Source organism: Dipodomys spectabilis, unplaced genomic scaffold, assembly GCF_019054845.1.
Source record: "Dipodomys spectabilis isolate Male_0828 unplaced genomic scaffold, ASM1905484v1 ptg000002l, whole genome shotgun sequence".
In the NCBI taxonomy this organism is placed as follows: domain Eukaryota; kingdom Metazoa; phylum Chordata; class Mammalia; order Rodentia; family Heteromyidae; genus Dipodomys; species Dipodomys spectabilis.
Window position 1 is genome coordinate 57,918,558 of NW_024870679.1, and position 21,231 is coordinate 57,939,788.

General features: G+C 42.0%; 1 protein-coding gene across 3 annotated transcripts in view; it reads right to left on the reverse strand.

Moving 5' to 3' along the window:
- Patj (PATJ crumbs cell polarity complex component) overlaps positions 1-21,231 on the reverse strand; it is a 289,250-nt gene that overhangs the window by 182,809 nt on the left and 85,210 nt on the right. For all 3 annotated transcript variants that reach the window (XM_042675626.1, XM_042675631.1, XM_042675635.1), the window contains exons 19-23: positions 17,777-17,893; positions 15,316-15,723; positions 7,327-7,441; positions 2,239-2,410; positions 84-155 (exon numbers count right to left, since the gene is read on the reverse strand). In XM_042675626.1, the coding sequence (XP_042531560.1) occupies positions 84-155; positions 2,239-2,410; positions 7,327-7,441; positions 15,316-15,723; positions 17,777-17,893 (884 nt within the window). The remainder of the gene's footprint in view (positions 1-83; positions 156-2,238; positions 2,411-7,326; positions 7,442-15,315; positions 15,724-17,776; positions 17,894-21,231) is intronic.

Below are 21,231 nucleotides of genomic sequence, written 5' to 3' on the forward strand. Positions count from 1 at the left end.
ACCTTAAGCTGAAGTCCCTCAAGTAATAGAAAAGAGCGGGAACTGTGGTCCCATTGACAAGGGCAATGATGTCACCCACATACATTCTTGGTGGACCCCAGTGGCTGAAGTTTGGTGTTTCTTCTCCTTCTCCTTCTTCTCTCTCTGGTAAGTCACTGTGGAGGAAGAAATGAATAAATACACACAGCTTGTAAGACATGCTCCTCAAAGTTCTTGGAAAAGGTTTGAAATTACACAATCTGTAAGTAGTTACAGGGCTTATTAATTCATTTTTTTTTATTTTTGGGGTCAGTCCTGGGGCTTAAACTCAGGGCCTGCGCACTGTCCCTGAGCTTTTTTGCTCAAAGTTGGTACTCTTTCATTTGAGCCACAGCTCAACTACTGGCCCTTTTGGTGCTTAATTGGAGATCAGAGCCTCACGGACTTTCTTGCCTGGGCTGGCTTCAAACTGTGATCTTCAGATCTCAGCCTCCTTAGTAGCTAGTTTTACAGGCATGAGCTACTGTTGCCTGGACAGTTTTTAATTTTAACCTTCTAAAATATTCATTTCAATAAATACAAGAAACAAATATACTGATTTAACACTCAATGCAACAAAATAATGATACACGTACACACATACATACACACACTACACACACACACACACACACACACACACACACACACACAACTTATCTTGATACTATGACACCCTTGATTAACTAAATAACATACATTCATGACTATAATTCTCAAAACACTAGTCTGGGTGGGTGTCAGTGGCTCATGCCTGTAACCCTAGCTACTCAGGAGGCTGAGATTTGAGGATCACAATTCAAAAGCCAGCCAGGGCAGGAAAAATGCATGAGACTCTTACTTTCAATGAACCACCAAAAAGCTGGAGGTGGAGCTGTGGCACAAGTGGCAGAGAACTAGCCTTGAGCAAAAAAGCTCAGGGAGAATGGCCAGGCCCTGAGTTCAAGCTCCAGGACAGGCACAAAAATACAAAAAGGAAAAGAAAAAAAAACTCAATTACTCTGATGTTATGATGTCCAGTTTCTGACTCTCTCTTCCATTTTTGAACATTTCTTTTTTTTTGTTTTTTGGGATTTTTTTTTTGTTTTTTGGGGTTTTTTTGTTGATCATGGAGCCTGAACTCTGGGCTTGGGTGCTGTCCCTCAGCTCTTCAGCTCAAGGCTAGCACTCTACCACTTGAGCCACACAGTGCCACTTCCGGCTTTTTCTGCTTATGTGGTACTGCGGAATCGAACCTAGGGCCTCATGCATGCAAGACAAGCACTCTACCACTGAGCCACCTTCCCAGCCTCCATTTTTGGTTGATATCCAGTTTACTGAAACTATTCTATGCTGACCAAGGGCATCATTGTGGCCAACAGCTAAGGAAATGTTTTATCGGCCTTGACTTCTCTGTAGCTTGTGATCACAGTCTGTGGTGATTCTTTTGTTCAAATCCTCGCTTCCATTGGCTTCCAATTTGACCTCTAATTCATCCATTCCTTCAACATTTGTTCATTCCACACCACTCCTTTGTCCAATCAGGCTTATTCAGGGACTAGCTCACAGGGCTCCCACCTTAGCCCCATGCTTTTGTTACTCTTGAAGCTTCCCCTGGATGGCAATTGAAATCCAGGAGTCTTGCCTTTACATGCTATTGCTCTCAATGCCAGAACAGTAATCCCCAGACTGAGGACCTAAAAGATTCGATTTCACTTTCAGTCCTGTGGGTATTTCAAACCTTTAATACATCCCCAAATGTCCCATTGCCTTTTCTCCCCACCTGTTTATGCCTCCATAAATTTATATCAAAGAATTTAATGTGCTACCATCTACATCACATCCTATTCCGGAAACACAGAATATCCCTACTTGTAACCTGCTATTAGCCACCACTTCTTGCAGGTTCTCCATCCTGACAATCCACACCTCAATTCGTTCACCAGGGCATTGCTGGAGTTGTGATCATCAACTCTGAATGAACCTCCTATTGTCTAAGTAAATACTATATGTAATCCATTCTGTGCCCTTCCTTTAAAAAGTAAAATTATATGTCCAGCCCAATTTTAAGTACTAGGTGATATTGTCCCAGTCTAATATAGTAGATTTTGTCATAATATTGTTTTGTATTTACAAATTCAGAACAATATTGTACATTTTCTAAAAGCAGAACACCAAGCCAAAATACAAACAAAATACCCCCTCTTTTACCACAGGGGTCTCAAGAGAAATGGCACGTACCAGGCACGTGTGTTGTATCTGGAAGGCGACATTCCTGTGGAAGCTGAGTTCTTTGAAAGTATCCGGGTCTTCGGGAGCTGGTATAAAGGCAAATCCTGCTCCCTTCTCTGAGCCACAAGAGGAAGGTCACCACACATGCTGGCACCTTGGATGTCACTTGGAATCACCATGCCTGAAGAGCAGAGACAGGAAACACCAGACACATTCTTCTTTCATTCATTCAGCAGAGGAAGGGACAGCTATGGGGCAGGCACCCTCCCCGACTATGACAGCGCATTGTAATAGCAAAAAGAACGCTGGACTGTAGGAAATGCCCATGGAAATAAATAAGGAAGGACACTAGGATTCTCAGCAGAAGCGGGTGACAGTTCTAAAGTAAGGACTCACAGAAAACATAATGACAGGGCTAGAGATGTGGTTTAGTGTTAGAATGCTTGCCTAGCATGTGTGAAACCCTGGGTTTGATTCAGATAAGGCCAGAGTGTGGTGCTGTAGCTCAAGTGGTAGAGTGCTAGCCTTGCACAAAAGAAGCTCAGGGACAGTCCCCAGGTCCTGAGTTCAAGCCCCAGAACTAGCAAAAACAAAAACAAAAAAAAATCATAACGACATTGTGGCAATTATTTATCTATCTATCTATCTATTTATCTATTTATTTAATTTTGCTGGTCCTGAGGATTGAACTCTGGGCCTGGACATTGTTCTTGAGCTTTTTTTTGTTCAAAGCTAGTATTCTACCGTTAAAGCCACAGCTCCATGTTCAGTTTTTTTTGTGCTTAATTGAAGAATCTCATGGAGTTTCCTGTGTGGGCTCTTCAAACTAAAATCCTAAGATCTCAGCCTCCTGAGTAACTACAATTACAGGCATGAGCTACTAGCACCTGGCCCAATACTATTTTATTTAAAACAAAAACAAAACTCTCCCTCAAGATAGTATAATTATCTTAATTGCAAATATCTTTTATCAATCTAGGCTGGCCCATTAAGAAGTACTCATGTTTTGTTGATTTGAAAAACAAATTACAAAATGAAACAGCAAATAACCAATGAAAACCGTTATTTTTTTTAAAAAGGCTTATTTTATAAATTTTACAATTCATTTACCCCTGTGAACATATTTAATTCTTAGATCAAACTATAAGTTAGAAAGAAAAGAGAATGGATGGGTGCTGGTGACTCATACCTGTAATCCTAGCTACTCAGGAGGCTGAGATCTGAGGATCATGGTTCAAAGCCAGCTTGGGCAGCAGAGTCCATGAGACTCTTATCTCCAATAAACCACCAGAAAACCAGAAGTGGTGCTGTGGCTCAAGTGGTAGAGCACTAGCCTTGAGCTGAAGAGCTCAGGGGCAGTACCCAGGCCCAGAGTTCAAGCCCCACGACCCACAAAAAAAAGAAACAAAAGAAAAAGAAAAGAGACAATCAACTGTGTTTTACAGATTAAAAAAAAAGTGCAGGATAAATTTATTTTACCAGATTTTCCCCTGGTGAGTAAGACAGACTATCATAATTTATTTAAATATTTACAATGATGCTTTTGCCAAATTTTTATTAATTATGCTTTCTACTTAGAAAGGTTTGTGTAACAAGCTTGAGGTACATGGGAGGAGGTAGAGGACTTTGGACTTCTTACACTCTTTCCTAGGGTCTGGCAGTATGTTCTATGATTTTATTATTTTTTGTATTTGTTTTTTGTCAGTTGTGGGGCTTGAACTCAGGGCCTGGGTGCTGTCCCTGAGCCTCTGTGCTCAAGGCTAGTGCTCTACCACTATAGCCACAGCACCACTTCTGTTGTTTTTGTTTTTTTTAAATCATTTCTGGTTTTTTGTTTTGTTTTGTTTGGGGGGGGTTGTTTTGTTTTGAGTCGTTAATTGGAAATTAGAGTCTCATGGGGACTTTTCTGCCTGGGCTGGCTTTGATCTTCAGATCTCAGCCTTCTGAGTAGCCAGGATTATAGGCATGAAACACCTGCACCGGCAATTTTATTATTTTTTAAAAGTAGAGAAGCTGCTGGGCTCTGGTGGCTCATGCCTGTAATCATAGGTACTTAGGAAGCTGAGAACTGAGGATCGTGGTTCAAAGCCAGACCAAGCAGGAACATCCCACCAGACTCTTAATTCCAATTAACCAACCAAAGAGCCAGCCGTCTCTCAAAGTTGATGGACTGGGCTGCCTTCAAACCCTGATCCTCAGTCTCAGTCTCCTGAGTAGCTAGATTATAGGTGGGAGCTACTGGCACCTGACAATGGTTTTGATTTGGTTTTGATTTAGTTCTTCTGGGGCTAGGACTGGAATCCTTCAAGTACTCTAATCACTGAGCTACATCTCTAGTTCCAAGACCTATTATTTTGGGTTAACCACAGATTCAAGAACAGCCTATTACATGTAACTTCTCAGAAATGGTTATTAATTGTTCTATAGTTAAACCTAAGGCTTCCAGTTACTAATAGAGTAGATGAGATACTGATTAGATAGGCACCTCAGAGAACAGTCAGTCAAAGCTGGAGGCTTGCCTGTGTCCCAGCAGGTTCATAGTACAGAGTGGCCTGGATTAAAGCAGAGCCTGACATTTTCAGGACTGGCATCTCAAGAGGAAAGTGAGAATCATGTTGTCAAAATGTGTTGCTGGATGCTGGTGGCTCACGCCTACGTAATCCTGACTACTCAGGAGGCTGAAATCTGAGGATCATGATTTCAAGCCAGCCCAGAAAGAAAGTCCATGAGACTCTTATCTCCAATAAACTACTTAGAAAAAGCCAGAAGTGGCACAAGTGGTAGAGTGGCTAGTCTTGACCACAAAGAGGCTCAGGGACAGCACCCAGGCCCTGCATTCAAATCCCAAGACCGGCAAAAAAAAGTAGTACAAACACTGTATTATCAATCGTTCCTGGGGCTGGGAAGGTGGCTCAGTGGTAGAGCACTTGCCTTGCATGCCTGAGGCCCTGGGTTTGATTCCTCAGCACCACATAAGCAGAAAAAAAAAGCCGGAAGTGGCGCTGTGGCTAAAGTGGTAGAGCGCTAGCCTTGAGCTGAAGAGCTGAGGGACAGCGCCCAGGCCCAGAGTTCAGGCCCACGACCGAACCCCCCAAAAAAAACAAAAAAATCAATCATTCCTCAGGCCACTAGGGTCATCTCTTCATGCCTGCCACACGGCATGCTGGCATGGCTGGCTATGAATGCTTTCTGACTGAGAACAGGCACCAAGTATATATATTTAGCATCACTGCCAAGGTTTTATCACCAAGAATAATAGCTAGGGCCCTGCAGAGTAATAACTAAGGCAACGTAACAATTGAATTGTGGCCTTATTTGAGAAATAAGGCAAGTCTTGCATGGATTATCCAGCAGACACCCAAATCCAATGACAACTCTCCTTTAAAGATGGAAAAAGGGCAAAGGGGAGGAAGACAACTGTAGACTGGAGCAGAGGCTGAGCTGATGTGGCTACAGGTGAAGGAAACGGAAGGAGGTAAAGAACGGATTCTTCCCTAGAGCCTTCACCCGGATTTACGGCACCTTGAAGTGGGTATCAGAACAGTGAAAGAGACTGTGAACAGACTAGGGCTACTGTTTTAAGCCATGGAGTCTGAGGTATTTATTACAGAGCCACAGGAAGCTTGCACATACAGCAGAAAGCCTACAAGATTAACTGGCGGCACCTATGTAATACAGAACTGGGCTCAACAGAGAGAGGATAGGTTTGTCCCATGAGCAAAATATCCCCTCTCCATCTCCCATTCCCCAAACCCATGGCCCCATCCACCCATCAACTCCTCTTAATCAGCCAGGCCTCAGTGGGTTACACCTATCATCCTAGCTACTTCAGAAGCTCAGATTATTGGGATTGAGGTTCAAGGCTAGCTTGGGCGGAACAGTTTGAAAGACTCCTGTTATCCTGTGCCTGGGAATGTGCCCAGGCAATGATCGAGAGCCTATTGCAGAATTAACAAGCAAAATGTCAGGGCTGGAGGTGTGGCTCAGCAGTAGTAATGTCTGCTTTAGCAAGTGGGAAGTGCACTTAGCAAGCTCGAGGGACTTCAAAACAAAACAAACAAAAAAAGCAGTCATCTAGGGAAGCGTGTGAAGCAGGGAGGGTCATTTTTCTCCCAGTCACCATCACAGACTCATCTAGACAAGTGCTTCATCGCACATAGGCCTTCAGTCTTCACCACTCGTGACTCTATTCTGTCCATTTTTTTTTTACCCTGACCTCATATCAACCGTAACATCACCTTCTGTAGTGCACTCTTCCTCACAGCGTCTCAGCATACAACAGGAGAAAACCCAGAATGAGGCTTTTCCTCAGGAAACACATAGCAAGTTGAAGGACAACATAAACCTGAACAGTAGCTCTAGAGAGCAATGAGAGAACTAAACAGCCTCTCCCTAGCTGTCATACAGCAACATGCTGTATTTCACGGTTGAACAGGGGAAAAATTATTGTTTAAAGTTAAGTTTTCAAAGGCATATGAATTTATATGGGGGAGGCAAGGAGAGACATAGTACTTCAACTCTTTCATGGAACCTAAGATATTAATGTGCTGAAATTGACTGTAAAGTATGGTTATGAAAATGTCCTATAAATGTTTTAAACATTCCTCTCTTTATCAATATTTAATAGTGCCATTCAATGAGCTAACAATACCACTTAATAGCATAGGTTTTACCACATAACAGGAGACTTATTTCAGCATCAAGTACTAGTTTTAGTTGTAACCCCTACTGTGGATAAATAGCACAGGGAGACAGAAAACCTGGCCCTCGCAGAAGACAGAATATGAAAATTCTCCATCGAAATCTTAGCCAGGGCTGCTCTTTCAGGTATTCTGAAGCAGGTGTTTAATAAGCAAGTTCAAATTCAAAAACAGAGTGAATGACAGCTGTCCTTTTTTTTTTTAACCAGTTGTGGGGCTTGAACTCTGGGCCTGGGTGCTGTCCCTCAGCTATTCAGCTCAAGGCTAGCACTCTATACCACTTGAGCCACAGCGCCACTTCCCAGAGTGAATGAATATAAACACAATATGAGCACAAAATAAGACAGACCGATGACAAATAATCAAACTGTGTTTATATGAAACAAAAGCCACAAACCTAAATCCAGGCTGCACTGGGCTAATGAATTAAGATTTTCCAGATCATCAAATCGACTGTTTCCTTCAGCGGAGGGCATGGATGGGACAGAATCAAAGCCAAACGTTGCTTCCAGCTTGAAAGGAAGAAAAACAGAAGTGCATTAGTACTTTATGAATAATTTGAAGCACTGCAGATAAAGACACCAGTGAAAACAGGTCTTAGTGACAGTTTATTCTGTGGTCAAAGTGTGACAAATGCTGGTGATTAATATGTAAAAGAGCCTAGGCCAGAAAAACCTGCTCTTCCTACACACTAATAAAAATTGTGAGCTGGGCACTGGTGGCTCATATCTGTAATCCTGGCTCCTCAGGAAGCTGAGATCTGAGGAGCATGGTTCGAATCCAGCCTAAGCAGGAAAGTCCCTAAGACTCTTATCTCCAATAAATGATCATAAAAGCCAGAAGTAGAGGGCTAGGAATGTGGTTTAGTGGTAGGGTGCTTGCCCTAGCATGCATTAAGCCCTGGGTTTGATTCCTTAGTACCACAGAAAAAGCCAGAAGTGTCACTGTGGTTCAAGTGGTAGAGAACTATCCTTGAGCAAAAAAGCTCAGGAACAGTGCCTAGGCCCTGAGTTCAAGCCCCAGAACTAGCAAAAAAAAAAAAAAAAAGCCAGAAGTAGAGCTGTGGTTCACATGGTAAAACAGTAGCCTTGAGCAAAAAGAAGTTCAAGAGCAGCTCCCAAGCCCTGAGTTCAAGTCCCAGAATCGACACAGAAAAAAATAAATTGTACTTGATGAACAGAAGTGGACTGAAGTAAACATTTACCCAACATAGAAGATGGACCATGTCTACTACGGATGTCAGTTGTGGATTCACACCATCTCTCAGCCACCTTACTTTCCAGGCTGTGACTTAAATAGCTCCATCCCAAACACAAGGCCAACTTTCATAATGCTAAGCACTGTTTTTATTCTGACACAGGGTTTCAACAGGAAGACCTACTGTAATCCAGACTGGCTTGGAACTCACAATCCTCCCACCTGAGCCTACCCAGCACTGGGATTAACCAGGAACAACTTCTGGTTTGTTCTTGTTATCTACTTGAGGATTACACTTAAAAGTTACAGATAAGCCTATAAGCCTAGCAGAGGAGGAGGCTGAGATATGCAGGGTGGAGTTTCCAAGCCCATCCAGGGAGAAAAGTTCACTAAACTCTATCTCCAAAATAAACAGCAAAAGTAGAGCCAGGGGTATGGCTCAAGTGGGAGAGTGCCAGCCTATCAAGGAAGTGTAAGGCCCTGAGTTCAAACCCCAGAACTGCCAAAGGGAGAAAAAAAAATAAGCAAAGCAGATACCACTGGCTCATACCTATAATCCTAGCTACTCAGGAGGCTGAGATCTGAGGATCTCAGTTAGACACCAGAGGGAGCAGAAAAGCATGAGAGACTCTCAACTCCAATTAACCACCAAAATGCCCATGGGAGCTGTGGCTCAAGTGGTAGGAAGCTAGCCTTGAGCACAAAAGCTCAGGGAAAGTGCCCCAGCCCTGAGTTCAAGCTGCAGGACCAGTACACACACATACACACATATACAGCAAGTAAACACTGCTTACCTACACAACTCTAATTCTAGTACTGGGAGGCTAAGCAAGGAAGATTACAAGTTTGAAGCCAGTTACATACAGAAATAAGCAAACCCCATTGTAGATAATGTACATAGTGTACTTTGTCTCGTCTTCCTTCTGCATATGCATCTTGTATGAGCTTCAAAAGTTATAGTCTCGGGAAAACAATGGAGGGGGTAACAATGTTCAAGAGGAAGTATACTCATTACCTCACTCATGTAACTGTAACCCTCTGTATAGTATCTTTACAATAAAAAAATTAAAAAAAAAAAAAGACTCCACATAGAGCTCACCTATGACCCAGCAATCCCACTTTTGGGCATTTACCCAAATGTTGACAAACAAGACCACAATAAAGCTACCAGCATAACTATGTTTACTGCAGCCTTATTTACCATAGCTAAGATATGGAACCAACCCAGATGCCCCTCAGTAGATGAATGGATCAAGAAAATGTGGTATATATACACAATGGAATTCTATGCCTCCATCAGAAAGAATGACATTGCCCCATTTGTTAGGAAATGGAAAAAAAAAAAAAGTTATAGTCTGCAAAATGCCAAAATGTTTATGTCCTCCCCTTTCATATTTTGAGATCTGAAAGATGTTAAAATATGCTGTTCTTACATATTGACTGCTAATTTAAAGTACCCAAAACACAGCATATACAGAAAGATTGCTTCCAGGCAATCAGGCACGAGGGACTTATGCCTATAATCATAGCTACTACGTGGGTTGAGATATGAGGATAGAGATTCAAAGCCAGCCTGGGTAGGAAAGATTGCTTTGCCTTTCCTTTGGTGTGTGTCCTAGTGCCAGGAGGAAACGCCCATGAGAGTTACTGTATTAGATGCTGTAACAAAAACACCACTAACTGCTAACTCATAAAAACAGCAATTTATTTCTTACTCTTATGGAGGCTGGGGAGAGCAAGATGAAGGTGCTGGAATGGGTGTGTTTGAAAAGAGCCTGATTCTGTTTTCATAAATGGCACCTCTAGCTGTGTCCTCAGATGGCAGAAGGACTGAGGGTCTCTCTCCAGCCTCTTCTAGAAAGGCTCTTAAGCCGGGCTGGGCAGGTGGCTCAGTGGTTGAGTTCTTGCCTTGCATGCATGAAGCCCTGGGTTTGAGTCCTCAGAACCACATAAGCAGAAAAAGCTGGAAGTGGCACTATGGCTCAAGTGGTAGCACACTATCCTTGAGCTGAAGAGCAGAGGGATAGCGCCCAGGCCCAGATTTCAAGCCCCACGACCGACAAAACACACACACACAAGGAAAGAAAAGAAAAAAAAGGAAGGAAGGAAGGGAGGGAGGGAGGAAGGAAGGAAGGAAGGAAGGAAGGAAGGAAGGAAGGAAGGAAGGAAGGAAGGAAGGAAGGAAGGAAGGAAGGAAGGAAGGAAGGAAGGAAGGAAAGAGAAAGGCTCTTAAGGGTAGAGTGCTCCTGACCTAATCAGCTCCCAAGGGTCCCCAGCTAGTGCCCTCACCTTGGGGATTGTGGGAGCAGAATCTCCATTTCCATCTTGGCAGGGTTCTAGGATTCAAGTTAGAAAATGAGGGGAAAGTACACACACTTCTTTTCCAAGTTTTATGTGGCACAAACACACAAAGCTTTGAAGAGGCAGTTAGAGTGAGTGCTCATGTGCAGGACTGGCAAAGGAGAATAAACCGTAAGGGTGGGTTGTGAAAGCTAAGTTACTCTGAGAAGGGCTATATGGTGCTGTGTGGTGTTTTCTCAGTTCCTCATTGTTGACCGTACCAATGGAGTGCCAATGGAGATAGAACATAAGGATGTGGCTTTTCCTCCTGGTGCACAAAGTTACAATAGGAAAGTCAAAGCAGTCTGTTTTTTAAAAACTAAGTAAAGCTGGGCACCAGTGACTCCTATCTATAATCCTAACATCTCCGGAGGTTGAGATCCTAACATCTCCGGAGGTTGAGATCTGGGGAGGAAGTGCAAAACCAGCCCACACAGGAAAGTCTGAGAGATTTCCATCTCCAATTAACTAGCAAAATGTTGAACTGGAGGTGTGATGCAAATGGTAGAGTACCTGGTGTGAGCAAAAACTGAGAACGAGAGAAGCCTATAAAACACACATGTATGTGCATGTGCACACACAAAGACACACAACTGATAGCAAACAAGTATTAGCAAGGATGTGGGAAGTTTGGAAACTTTGTGTATTGCTGGTAGAAGTGTAATAAACTATAGAGTTCCTTCAAAATATAAATACAGAATTACCATATGATCCAGCAATTCTATCTCTGGGTGAAAACTCTGTGAAAACTGACAATACCACAGCCCATTGTCCTTGTCAGACCCAAATAAAAATAAAGCCAGAAGTTATAAATGGGGGAAGAAGGGGACATTCGCCTGTCTGCTGGCCAGCCTGCCTGCCTGCCTGCCTGCCTGAGATAAGGCAGTTCCTCAGGTCTCTGTAAGATTCCTAAGAAGAATTCTCACTTTATCATGTACACCACGCTTTGCATACCATATAAGTAAGCACAGATTTCAGTTACAAAACTTGGCATTCTCTAAGACTGCAACAATGTAGATAAGATGCTTGTGTTCCTTGCTGTTCTTGACTAAATACTTGACATGAACAACCTAAGAGAAAGGATTGTTTATTCTCCAGGGTTTGAGAGGTGTCCTCAGCCCATCATGGCCAAGGCAGGGTGGAATAGATATCTCCTATCATGGTGGCCAGGAAGTAGAGGAAGAACTCAGGAAAGGGCCAGGGCAGGATACAGACTCCTAGGACTTAGCTACAATGAGGCCTGCCTCTCTTTCAACATCTCTCAATGATGCCATTTATATTATGAATCCATCAAGGGATTAGCCTATCCATCAGCTCAAAGCCCTCAGGATCTAATTGTCCCTGGAAATGTCATCACAGACACCCCTCCCCCACATCATGTGCTGTACCAATCTCCTGAGCATTTTGCAATTCAATCAAGCTGACAATGGAGATGAACCATCACAAGCCCACTTCCACCAACAGGCTGAACCAAGACTTGAGTCTTCACTGACTGTGGCACAAGTACCTCTCCCCTCCCCCTGTTCATTCCCCCCACCTCCAAAACAAAAACTTCTCAGTATTCTTTGATAGACTGGCAAGCCAAAAGAACTGGAAGCAGGGGAAGCAGATACGGGGACACTCTTGGAATCCTAGAGTTGGGATGAAGGGTAATTTAAGCTAAAGGCATTTGGGGATTGGACTGAGGCAAGCCTTTGAGAGCTTCCCTTGCATGACTGCCTTAAACATCAACTTGTGGGAAAGGAGGCTGTGGTGTCAACCAGCCAGGCCCACGCCCAAGAAATGGTAAACCTGCTAGAACTCTCTAGAAGAGGGCAAGATCATTGCATCAGAGAAACATTCTCACAAACTTCCTTCTCTCCCATTTGTTCTAACAACCTAGTATCTTTCCAAACAAATCTCTTATTTTTCCAGAGATACTTCTTCTTTCTCTCCAGTTAATGTCTCTTCTCTCTTCTGTCCTCTTTCCTGCCACTCTCTTCTGGGAATCAAACTCCAGGCCTCTCGTTTGCCAAGCAAGAGCTCTATCACTTGAACCATGGCCTCATTTCCACTGATATCCTTGGCCAGTTTAATTTCTACCCTCCTAAGCTTGAATTGAGGAAGGTAGAGGACATTTTTGTTTCTCCCAATGTATGCATATGAGAGGAAATTACGCAGCTCTACAAGGGAACAAGTCCTGACATATGCTATGACATCTGTGGACATAAAATGGTGAAAATTGTGAGTCCACTTCTGAAACAGTCAAATTCTTTTTTTAACGCCAATATTTTTCTGAACTCAGAACTCAAGGCTGGTGCTCTACCACTTAAACCACAACTCTACTTCTTGCTTTTTGTTGGTTAATTGGAGATAAGAGCCTCATGGACTTTCCAACCTGGGCTGGCTTCGAACTGCAATCCTCTGATCTTAGCCTCCTGTGTAAAACCATCTTAAGCATTATGCTCTATAACCTTAAATGATGTCATTAAATGTAAGAATAGTCTCAAGAAATATTACAGATTTTAAAATATGAGTGCCTAAATACACAAACGTCCTAAATATATATTAGGTTATTTTATCTGTAGCTTTAAAAGTTTATATAACAAGGAACCAGGCTGTCTTTTATTTGGGGAAATTAAAATTTTATTTTGTAGAAAATATAGCCATAACTAGTAGGGAATGAAAAATACAGAAAAACAGGCTGGGAAATTTAAACAGAGTTCACAATTAGGATGTATGCCCTTCAAATGTAAGCACTGATTACCATTTCTAAACAAGCCTTTAAAAAGCACTTTACTAAACAAGAGAAGAAGCAAGCCAGAGAAGCATCAAAGCAGGCTGATAAGAAGGATTTTAACCCCTGATGGTGAGTAATGACTGCTTGAGATAAGGGTGGGCAGCCTGGGACAGCAGCTGTGATCTCAAACAATCTAGAAGGAAATCAAGACCTTATATTTTGGAAAACAATGATAAATGATCAGAAAATAATTCTACTAGGGACTTTATTTTTGTAAATTTGCTATTGGAGAGTCATCAGCTTTGGGATTTGAACTTAGGGCCTTGCAGTTACTAGACTGGCACTCTACCACTTAAGCCATGACTTCCACCTACATTTTTTGTTTACTTGCTTTCATTTTTAGATATGGGCTTGCATTTTTGGGACCCCATCCTTTTACCCATACCTCCAGAGTAGTTAAAATTACAAAAGTGAGTGGCTAGGCTACCAGCTGACTCACACCTGCACTCCTAGCTACTTATGGGGCTGATATCTGAGGATCCCATTAGAAGCCAGATGGAATAGAAAAGTCTAAGAGACTCTTAACTCCAATTAACACCAAAAAGCAGGAAGTAGAGATGTGGCTCAAATGGTAGACCACCAGCCTTGAGTAAAAAGCAGAGTAAGAGCCAAAGCTCAGAGATCCAGACGCAATACCAGCAGTAAATACCAGCAGTATGCGTGTGTATGCGTGCATACGTGCACATGCATACACACACACACACACACACACACACACACACACACACACACAGAGGGAGCTACCACACCAAGTTTATTTGTTGAGATGGAGTCTCAATAACATTTTTCGGAGATTGACCTTGAACTGTAGGCTTCCCTCTCCACCTCCCAAGTACCAAAGATTACTGATGTGAGCCACTGCACCCAGCCCATACTGCCATTAAGTATTCATTGAGGGGAGCGGGGAGGATTGGGTGGGAGGGTAGGGGGAGGATGGGAAAGGATGGGAAGGGGAAACAAAGGAGGAGGCTATAATGCTTGATAAGAAATGTACTCATTATCTTGTTCATGTAATTGTAACCCCTCTGTACAGTATTTTCATAATTAAAAAAAATTCACTGAAATAATTTGATTATCTTTTATTAAATGTGACAAAACAAAAAAATTAACACTTTCTAGGCTTCAAAATATGGGTTTTAACTGAAGTTTTATTATAAAGATTCACTTGACTATTTTATCTATAGCCCTAAACATTTATGTATTTTAAAAGACAGGTATTTTCAGGTTGCCTTTTGAATGGATAGAAAAACCAGCCATAACAAGTGAGTATTTACGCATACAATTTCAATTTTCTCTCAAAGCTGAACCCAGTGAAAGACATCAACTGGTGACTGGCTAATTTTAACTTCAGAAAAAAAATAAGTTTATTGGTGACATAATAGCAAGGGTAACTCTATTAAAGTCTAAGCTTCTCCTGTCAAGTCACAGACAACATCTCCAATGTAAAGACAATTTTCCAGCATTCACTGCTTTTGTAGCATATGTAGCAGAGGAAACAAGTGGGTAACCAAGAAAAGACCAACAATATATATTTTTGTTACTTTTGCCTTGATTTCCCCTGAAAAACATGGTATGTGACAAACCACAAGAACTCTTCTTTGACATGAGAAAACAGGAAGACAATGCCACATTAAAGAAAAGCCAGGCATGGTAGTGCATGCCTGTAATCCTGGCAATTAACAGGCAGCTGCAGGAGAATGAGAAGTTTAAAAGGCTAGTCTGGGCTATATAGGGGGACTTGTCCCAAAAAGGAAACAAATGAACAAACAAACAAACCTGACACATAACTATAATCCCTCTGTACATCACCCTTTCAATAAAATTTTTTAAATCTGAAAAATAACAACATTGAGAAAAACCAGCGAGGGAACAGTACAGCTCACTGACTGCCATGAGAAGTTGTGTGTCCTCCACAAATTAGGACCTTACCCTTACAGGGACAACCCCTCACTGTGAAAAGACCCATTACCTCTCTTGGGTTGTTTTATTTTTGGAAAATTACATGAAGGAAAGAGGGGGCTGTGTAGGGGAGCAGTGGGGAGGACGGGAAGCCAGGTTCTGATGACTTACCCCGTCTCCAGTGCTGTAACCATACTGCTGTGCCTCTGAGGAGTAGCCTACAGTCATGGACCCTGCATCTGGAGACCTGGGCCCCTCATCACCTGACAGGCTGTCATGTAACCACGGAGTGCCAAACTGGAGATCCTGCCTGGCGGGCACAGGCGTGGTGTCTCGACTGTGAGACGAGGGATACACATCCGTGGACTGCAAGCGGTCCTGATAGAGCTCGTAGTCCTCATCCACCAGCATCTCCCTCTCCTCACCCATCTCCTCCAAGTGAGGACTCAGAAACTCATGCATTTCCCAGGCCTCCTGGCTGGCTTCCATTTCTGTTGGTGGGGACTGGAAAGACTTTCCCAAATCTAGAAATGGTTCATCCACAAGTTCTTCTTTAAAATATGGTTCATCTCTAAAACCCTGTAAAAAAAAAAAATTGCAAATAGCAAAAACAGTTAAAATGTTTGGAGTATCCACCCCAAGCTGAAAATCAAAATGTGGATATAACTTTACTCTGTACCTTGTACTAATGCATGGCTAACAGGCTTTGGGGGGGGAGGGGGCATTTCTCCATTACAAGCAAGCAAAAATAGCAGCTTCCCTGAACATAGCCAGTAACCCAGGAAAGGACAAACAGCAAGGTAAGGGACAAAATTCTGCCCCTGGCAAGGTGAATGACTACTCTAAAGTATCCATTATACATTAACCCCATGAAAATTCTCCAGCAGAAATAGGAGTTCGGTTAAACAGCTACACCAAATATTGAACCCATGTGCTTAATACAGAAAGTAATGAATAAATATAGTCAGCCCATGCTAACACAGATATGTGTAATCCAAGCAAAAAGCCAAAGTGGAGATGTGGCTTGAGAGGTAAAGCATCACCACTCGAGTGAAAAAGCCAAGCAACACAGTGAGGCCCTGAGTTCAAGTCCCAGTACAGGCATTAAAAAAAAAAAAAAAAAAAATATATGTGTGTGTGTGTGTGTGTGTGTGTGTGTGTGTGTGTGTGTGTGTGTGGTGTGTATGTGTGTGTGTGTGTGTGTGTATATGTGTTTAGCCTTTGAATGTTCAAATTACATTCTCTTTTCCTTTTTTTTTTTTGGCAGTACCAGGGATCAAACCCATAGCCTTGCTTGTGCTAGACCATCACTTTATCACTGAGCTACATTCCAACCCTCAAAAACATGGCAGAAACTAAAGATATGGGCAGCATGTCTATCTACTTTGAGTGAATTTTTTTATAATATACTACATAATAGAAATAGGTTTTTCCCAACTCTTTTGACAATATCTGATAAAAAGGAATGAATCTACGATGTACAGTTCTCTAATTACAACAACTAATATAAAGTGCTAATAATCATAGAGAAGCAGAAAATTTTGTTGAGTTCCTGGCTAGTGTTGAATGATTGATTACATGAATTTGCTGGGCCTCTAACCTAACTCTGGAGAACCTGTTGGTGCTGGGCTCAATTAGACCCTATTTCTTCTAAGAGATCAATAATTCCTTTCTTAAGCCCTAACCATTAAGAATTACCAAGTTTGAATTCTTGGGATGAGCCTGCTCTTTCCCCATTGCTTTGCCTTCACCTCTAAATACCACATGGTAAAGATTTTAAATTAAAACAGTGCTGCAGATTTCCAAAATATTGCAAATATTTCCCCCAAAAAATGTAGTCAGGGGATTTATTACACTCTTATCACAAGGTTCTAAAACTGGAACAAAGAATGTCTACACTTTAAGTAATGTGACCCACTTTACAGGTGTGTGTGGCGGTGTGGGACATGGTCCTGAGTGACAGGAATGTTGTGGGGATCATTGTGATCAAGGAAAGAAAAACCACATTCTTGCTGCAAAACAACTGCAGAACAAAATAAAATAAATAAGAAAAACCAACAAAGCTCCAAAATGAACTTTCTATATTTGCAGCATAAAGTAAGACTTGACTAGGGAAGTCTTCTTTAGAAATTATTCAACATGAAAATTTTCATTGTCCTCGCATACTGGCGTATTAAGTTGAAACCCCCTTATACAACTACTTAGAGATAATAATGTAATTTTTTTAATTAAAAAAACGAATTTTCTCTTGTTCTGTTTTCTACCCTATTTCAAATGTATTCCTATTTCCAGCAATACATTCTGTCTTCCCAAAGTTAAAGATGACATTAGTGAAACAAATTAAGACTTATCTGTTCTTTGCAATAGTGTGTGCCTGTCATGCCAGCAGGCAGGACCATGAATCCAAATAGAGGCAGCCTGGGCTACATACAAAGTTCAAGGCCACCTTGAGCTACATAGCTAGATCCTGTCTCAAAGTAAAGGAGTAAGGTAGGGGGTAGAGTGAGGCAAAAGTGAAAGAGGTTTTACTTTTCATCTTTTTCAGCCAAGGGAATCAGAACAAGCTTTTGTCTCCTCTATAGAACTCAGTTCACAGCAAATCATTCAAGTGGAAAATAAAGTTCTTAAATACCTTAGGTGCTTCAAGTATTAAAGATGAATTTACATCATGAATTCCTCCTGAAAGTTCAGCCTCTTCTTCATTATTGTTCGGATGTAAAATGTAACAACTTTCTTCTTTCTCATCTTCCTAAAAACATAAACCATTTTTATGATCAAGAAAATCCACTAAATTTGGCACTGATAATAATGATGGTGTGAAGATTTCACGGGTCACTGTACATTAGATACAAGTTGATACATGCCAAAGGGGGGAGGAGGGAGAGAGAGGGAAAGAGAAAGAGGGGGAGGAAGAGGGAGAGGGGAAAGGAGGGAGAGGGAAAGGGAGAAAGAGACCTTAAGTTTCTTTCTGTGCCAGTCTTGGGGCTTCAATTGAGGGGCCTCAGTGATGTCCCTGAGCTCTTTTCCTCAAAGCTAGCTCTCTACCACTTTTAGCCACAGCTCTATTTCCAGTTTTAGGGGTGGTTAATTGGAGGTACAAGTCTCATGAACTTTTCTGCCTGGGCTGGCTTCAAATCGTGATTCTCAGATCTCAGCCTCCTAAGTAGCTAGGATTACAGGTGTGAGCCACTGGCACTCAGCTAGAGACCTTGGGTTTAAAACTCTCTTTAGCCACTTCTAATTTTGTGTAAGTATGTAACAGAATGTATACAAGTTGTTTCAATAGAATGGAATGTCCTTGTATAATTTTTTAAGCCATACTGCCATCAGATCTCCTCAAACTTCAAGTGTTTTTTTAAGCAAAATCATTTACCCAGGATTAGACCTCATTATATAACTACCAGGCACAGGTTTAAGTACCTAATATACTGATATCCAAATTAATGGATTAACAGAGTAAGTGTTCTTATTAACCCTATGTCACTGGTGAGAAAACAGACACAATATTTTGCCTGGTGTTATGCAACTTAGTTCCATCTTGAGAATCTGAACCCTGGCCGTCTTCTCTAGAGCCTGTGTTCTCCATGACCACATCACCGTCACCTTACAGAGCAGCAAGGTGAGTGCTGGCAGGGCTGCATGCCTGGTTCCAGACACAGCCACACCAAGCACAAAACTAAGCAAAACCCACCCCTGCCCAGCTCAGCAGCTCTGCCAATCCTACCATCCTGGCACTGAAGACTGTAGTATTGAAAATTGCTTCAATAGTATTGAAAGTTGCTTCATTCGTTTTGCTTTTGCTCTGGTATATTTGAGGTAAATTTGTACAAAAGAGAAGATAAATCACATACACGGGTAAGATCAAATATATCATCTAGATGAGAAAATCATGAACTGCTATATACAGTTGTTCCATCCCAACTAGATTTTGGAACATTTCATTCATATCCCTCCCCCTGCCCTAAATCTACTGTGGATTCAGGACACAATGGTCACTGTCATATGCAGCCACCAACTGTACCATAAAAAAGGACAGAACCAGAAAGCTCAGAGAAGACCCATGCCTGGTTCTTAGAACCACTATTTACAGGAGTTCTGCTACAGGAACCCAGATGTTAAATATTATAAATATGTGCTTCCAGAACCACTGGAGTCACGGCAATAAACATGAAAATAAAGAATTGTCTCAGCATGGTAAAATTTACTTCTGCAGAAGGGTGTGCCAACAGCCAAAAATCTGGCAAGCCATCCGGGTGCTCTCCCCTCTGCTTCCCAGTCCCCCAACTACCATTTATCCCTAATGCTGCAGGCCCCGCCCTTCTGTTCAGATTGGCTGAGCTCAGGTTCACAATCTGCTCCTGATTGGCTAGCTTGAATTGGGTAAAATGTATTTGTATAAGATGACTTTTGACTTAAGATTAACAGTACACAAGGAATCTCAAAAGGTACCCCCACCCTTTAAAAGTCTGGGCCTATCAATTACATCTAGTAAAGAAACCAGTGTAAGACAAAACCTTACATTTCAAAAGCCTTCCTTATCCCAGCAGTTCCTCTTTTCCTGAGTGAAAAGAGCCAAGCCACCAGGCCAAAGCAGGAATTTTTAAGCCCCTTGCTGACAGAAAAAGACAGCTTTTCTCACATAAAGAAGAAACTCTTAATAATGGTTTAAAAAGTTGGCCTTTCTCTTGATCCCTTCACTGGCCTCCTAAGGAGCCACAAACTCATGGAGGGAGAAAAGCCTAGGGATAGGTCCTCCCCACAAAACATTCCAGAAGACTCTCAGAGCAATGTCCCAGGTGTGAGGGCTCCACAGCTCTCTCTCCACCAACACAGCACAGAAATGCACATCCTGTTGGTGCTGAGCCCCAATTCTTCACACTGCCTCAGACTTGCAAAAACTGCTTTAAGATCACCGTTGGGCTGCTTAAGTCCTATAGTATGCAAATAGTCTGGGATTTTCCCATGCCACCACAACAACCTAGCAAATAAACTATCAGGAAATAAAAAAAAAAAAAAAAAATCTAGACAACGTACCTGCTACCATCTAGAATACTAAGTGAGATCTTATAAAATATGAATAGTTTTCCCCTCCTGGATTTATCTGAAAACCAAACACCTCCCAGTACCATCTGTTGGACTATGACAGTACTTATACCAAGTACACAAAATGCTAAGCACATGATTAGCAATGTGCTAGACTTCATTTGGAAGGATTCCATGTGTCAGAGATTGGTCTAATATACAGGCATTTTATTAGGATCCTAGATGAAGAATAAAAATGGGATACTAAAATTGGAGGTGTGGCCCTGTGACAGAACATTCTGCTGATGCGCAAACATTCAGTCCCAGAACCACACATTTAAGAAAGTTAGTACAAGAAGGCCACACAGAGGCTTTCACGTATAAAATGATTCTATGGAATACATGCTTCTATTTCCATGTATGGAAATAACTGTCTGTATTCACCCACCTAGCTGGCTGCGCATTCACAGGGTGTCATTCACTCAGCATGCTAACAGATCCATATAACACAACTTTAGGATGAAGAAAAACCTCAGTCCTCTATTCTTATCCATTCTTTTTGGGAATTAAAAGAAGTTCTTAGAAGAAACAAGGTATTCTGACTGGTCAAACTGCTTATACAATATTTCTTTTCATTTGTTTGGTTGGTGGTTTGGATGGGGGAGGGTTGGTGGCTTGGGTAGTGGGGTTTTTTGCTGTTTGTTTTTGTTAGTTTGTACCAGTACTATGGCTTGAACTTAAGATGTCTTGCTTTCCTATAAATATATTACTCAACAGTGGTACTGTACCATGAGTCACACTTCTACTTCCAGTTTTTTGATGAAAAGGTTGCAAAGACTTTTCTGCCAAACTGGCTTTGAATCAGAATCCTCAGGCCGGGCTGGGAAGTTGGCTCAGTGGCAGAGCACTTGCCTTGCATGCCTAAGGCCCTGGGTTCGATTCCTCAGCACCACATACACAAAAAGAAAAAAGCCAGAAGTGGTGCTGTGGCTCAAGTGGTAGAGCGCTAGCTTTGAGCTGAAGAGCTGAGGGACAGCGCTCAGGCCCAGAGTTCATGCCCACGAC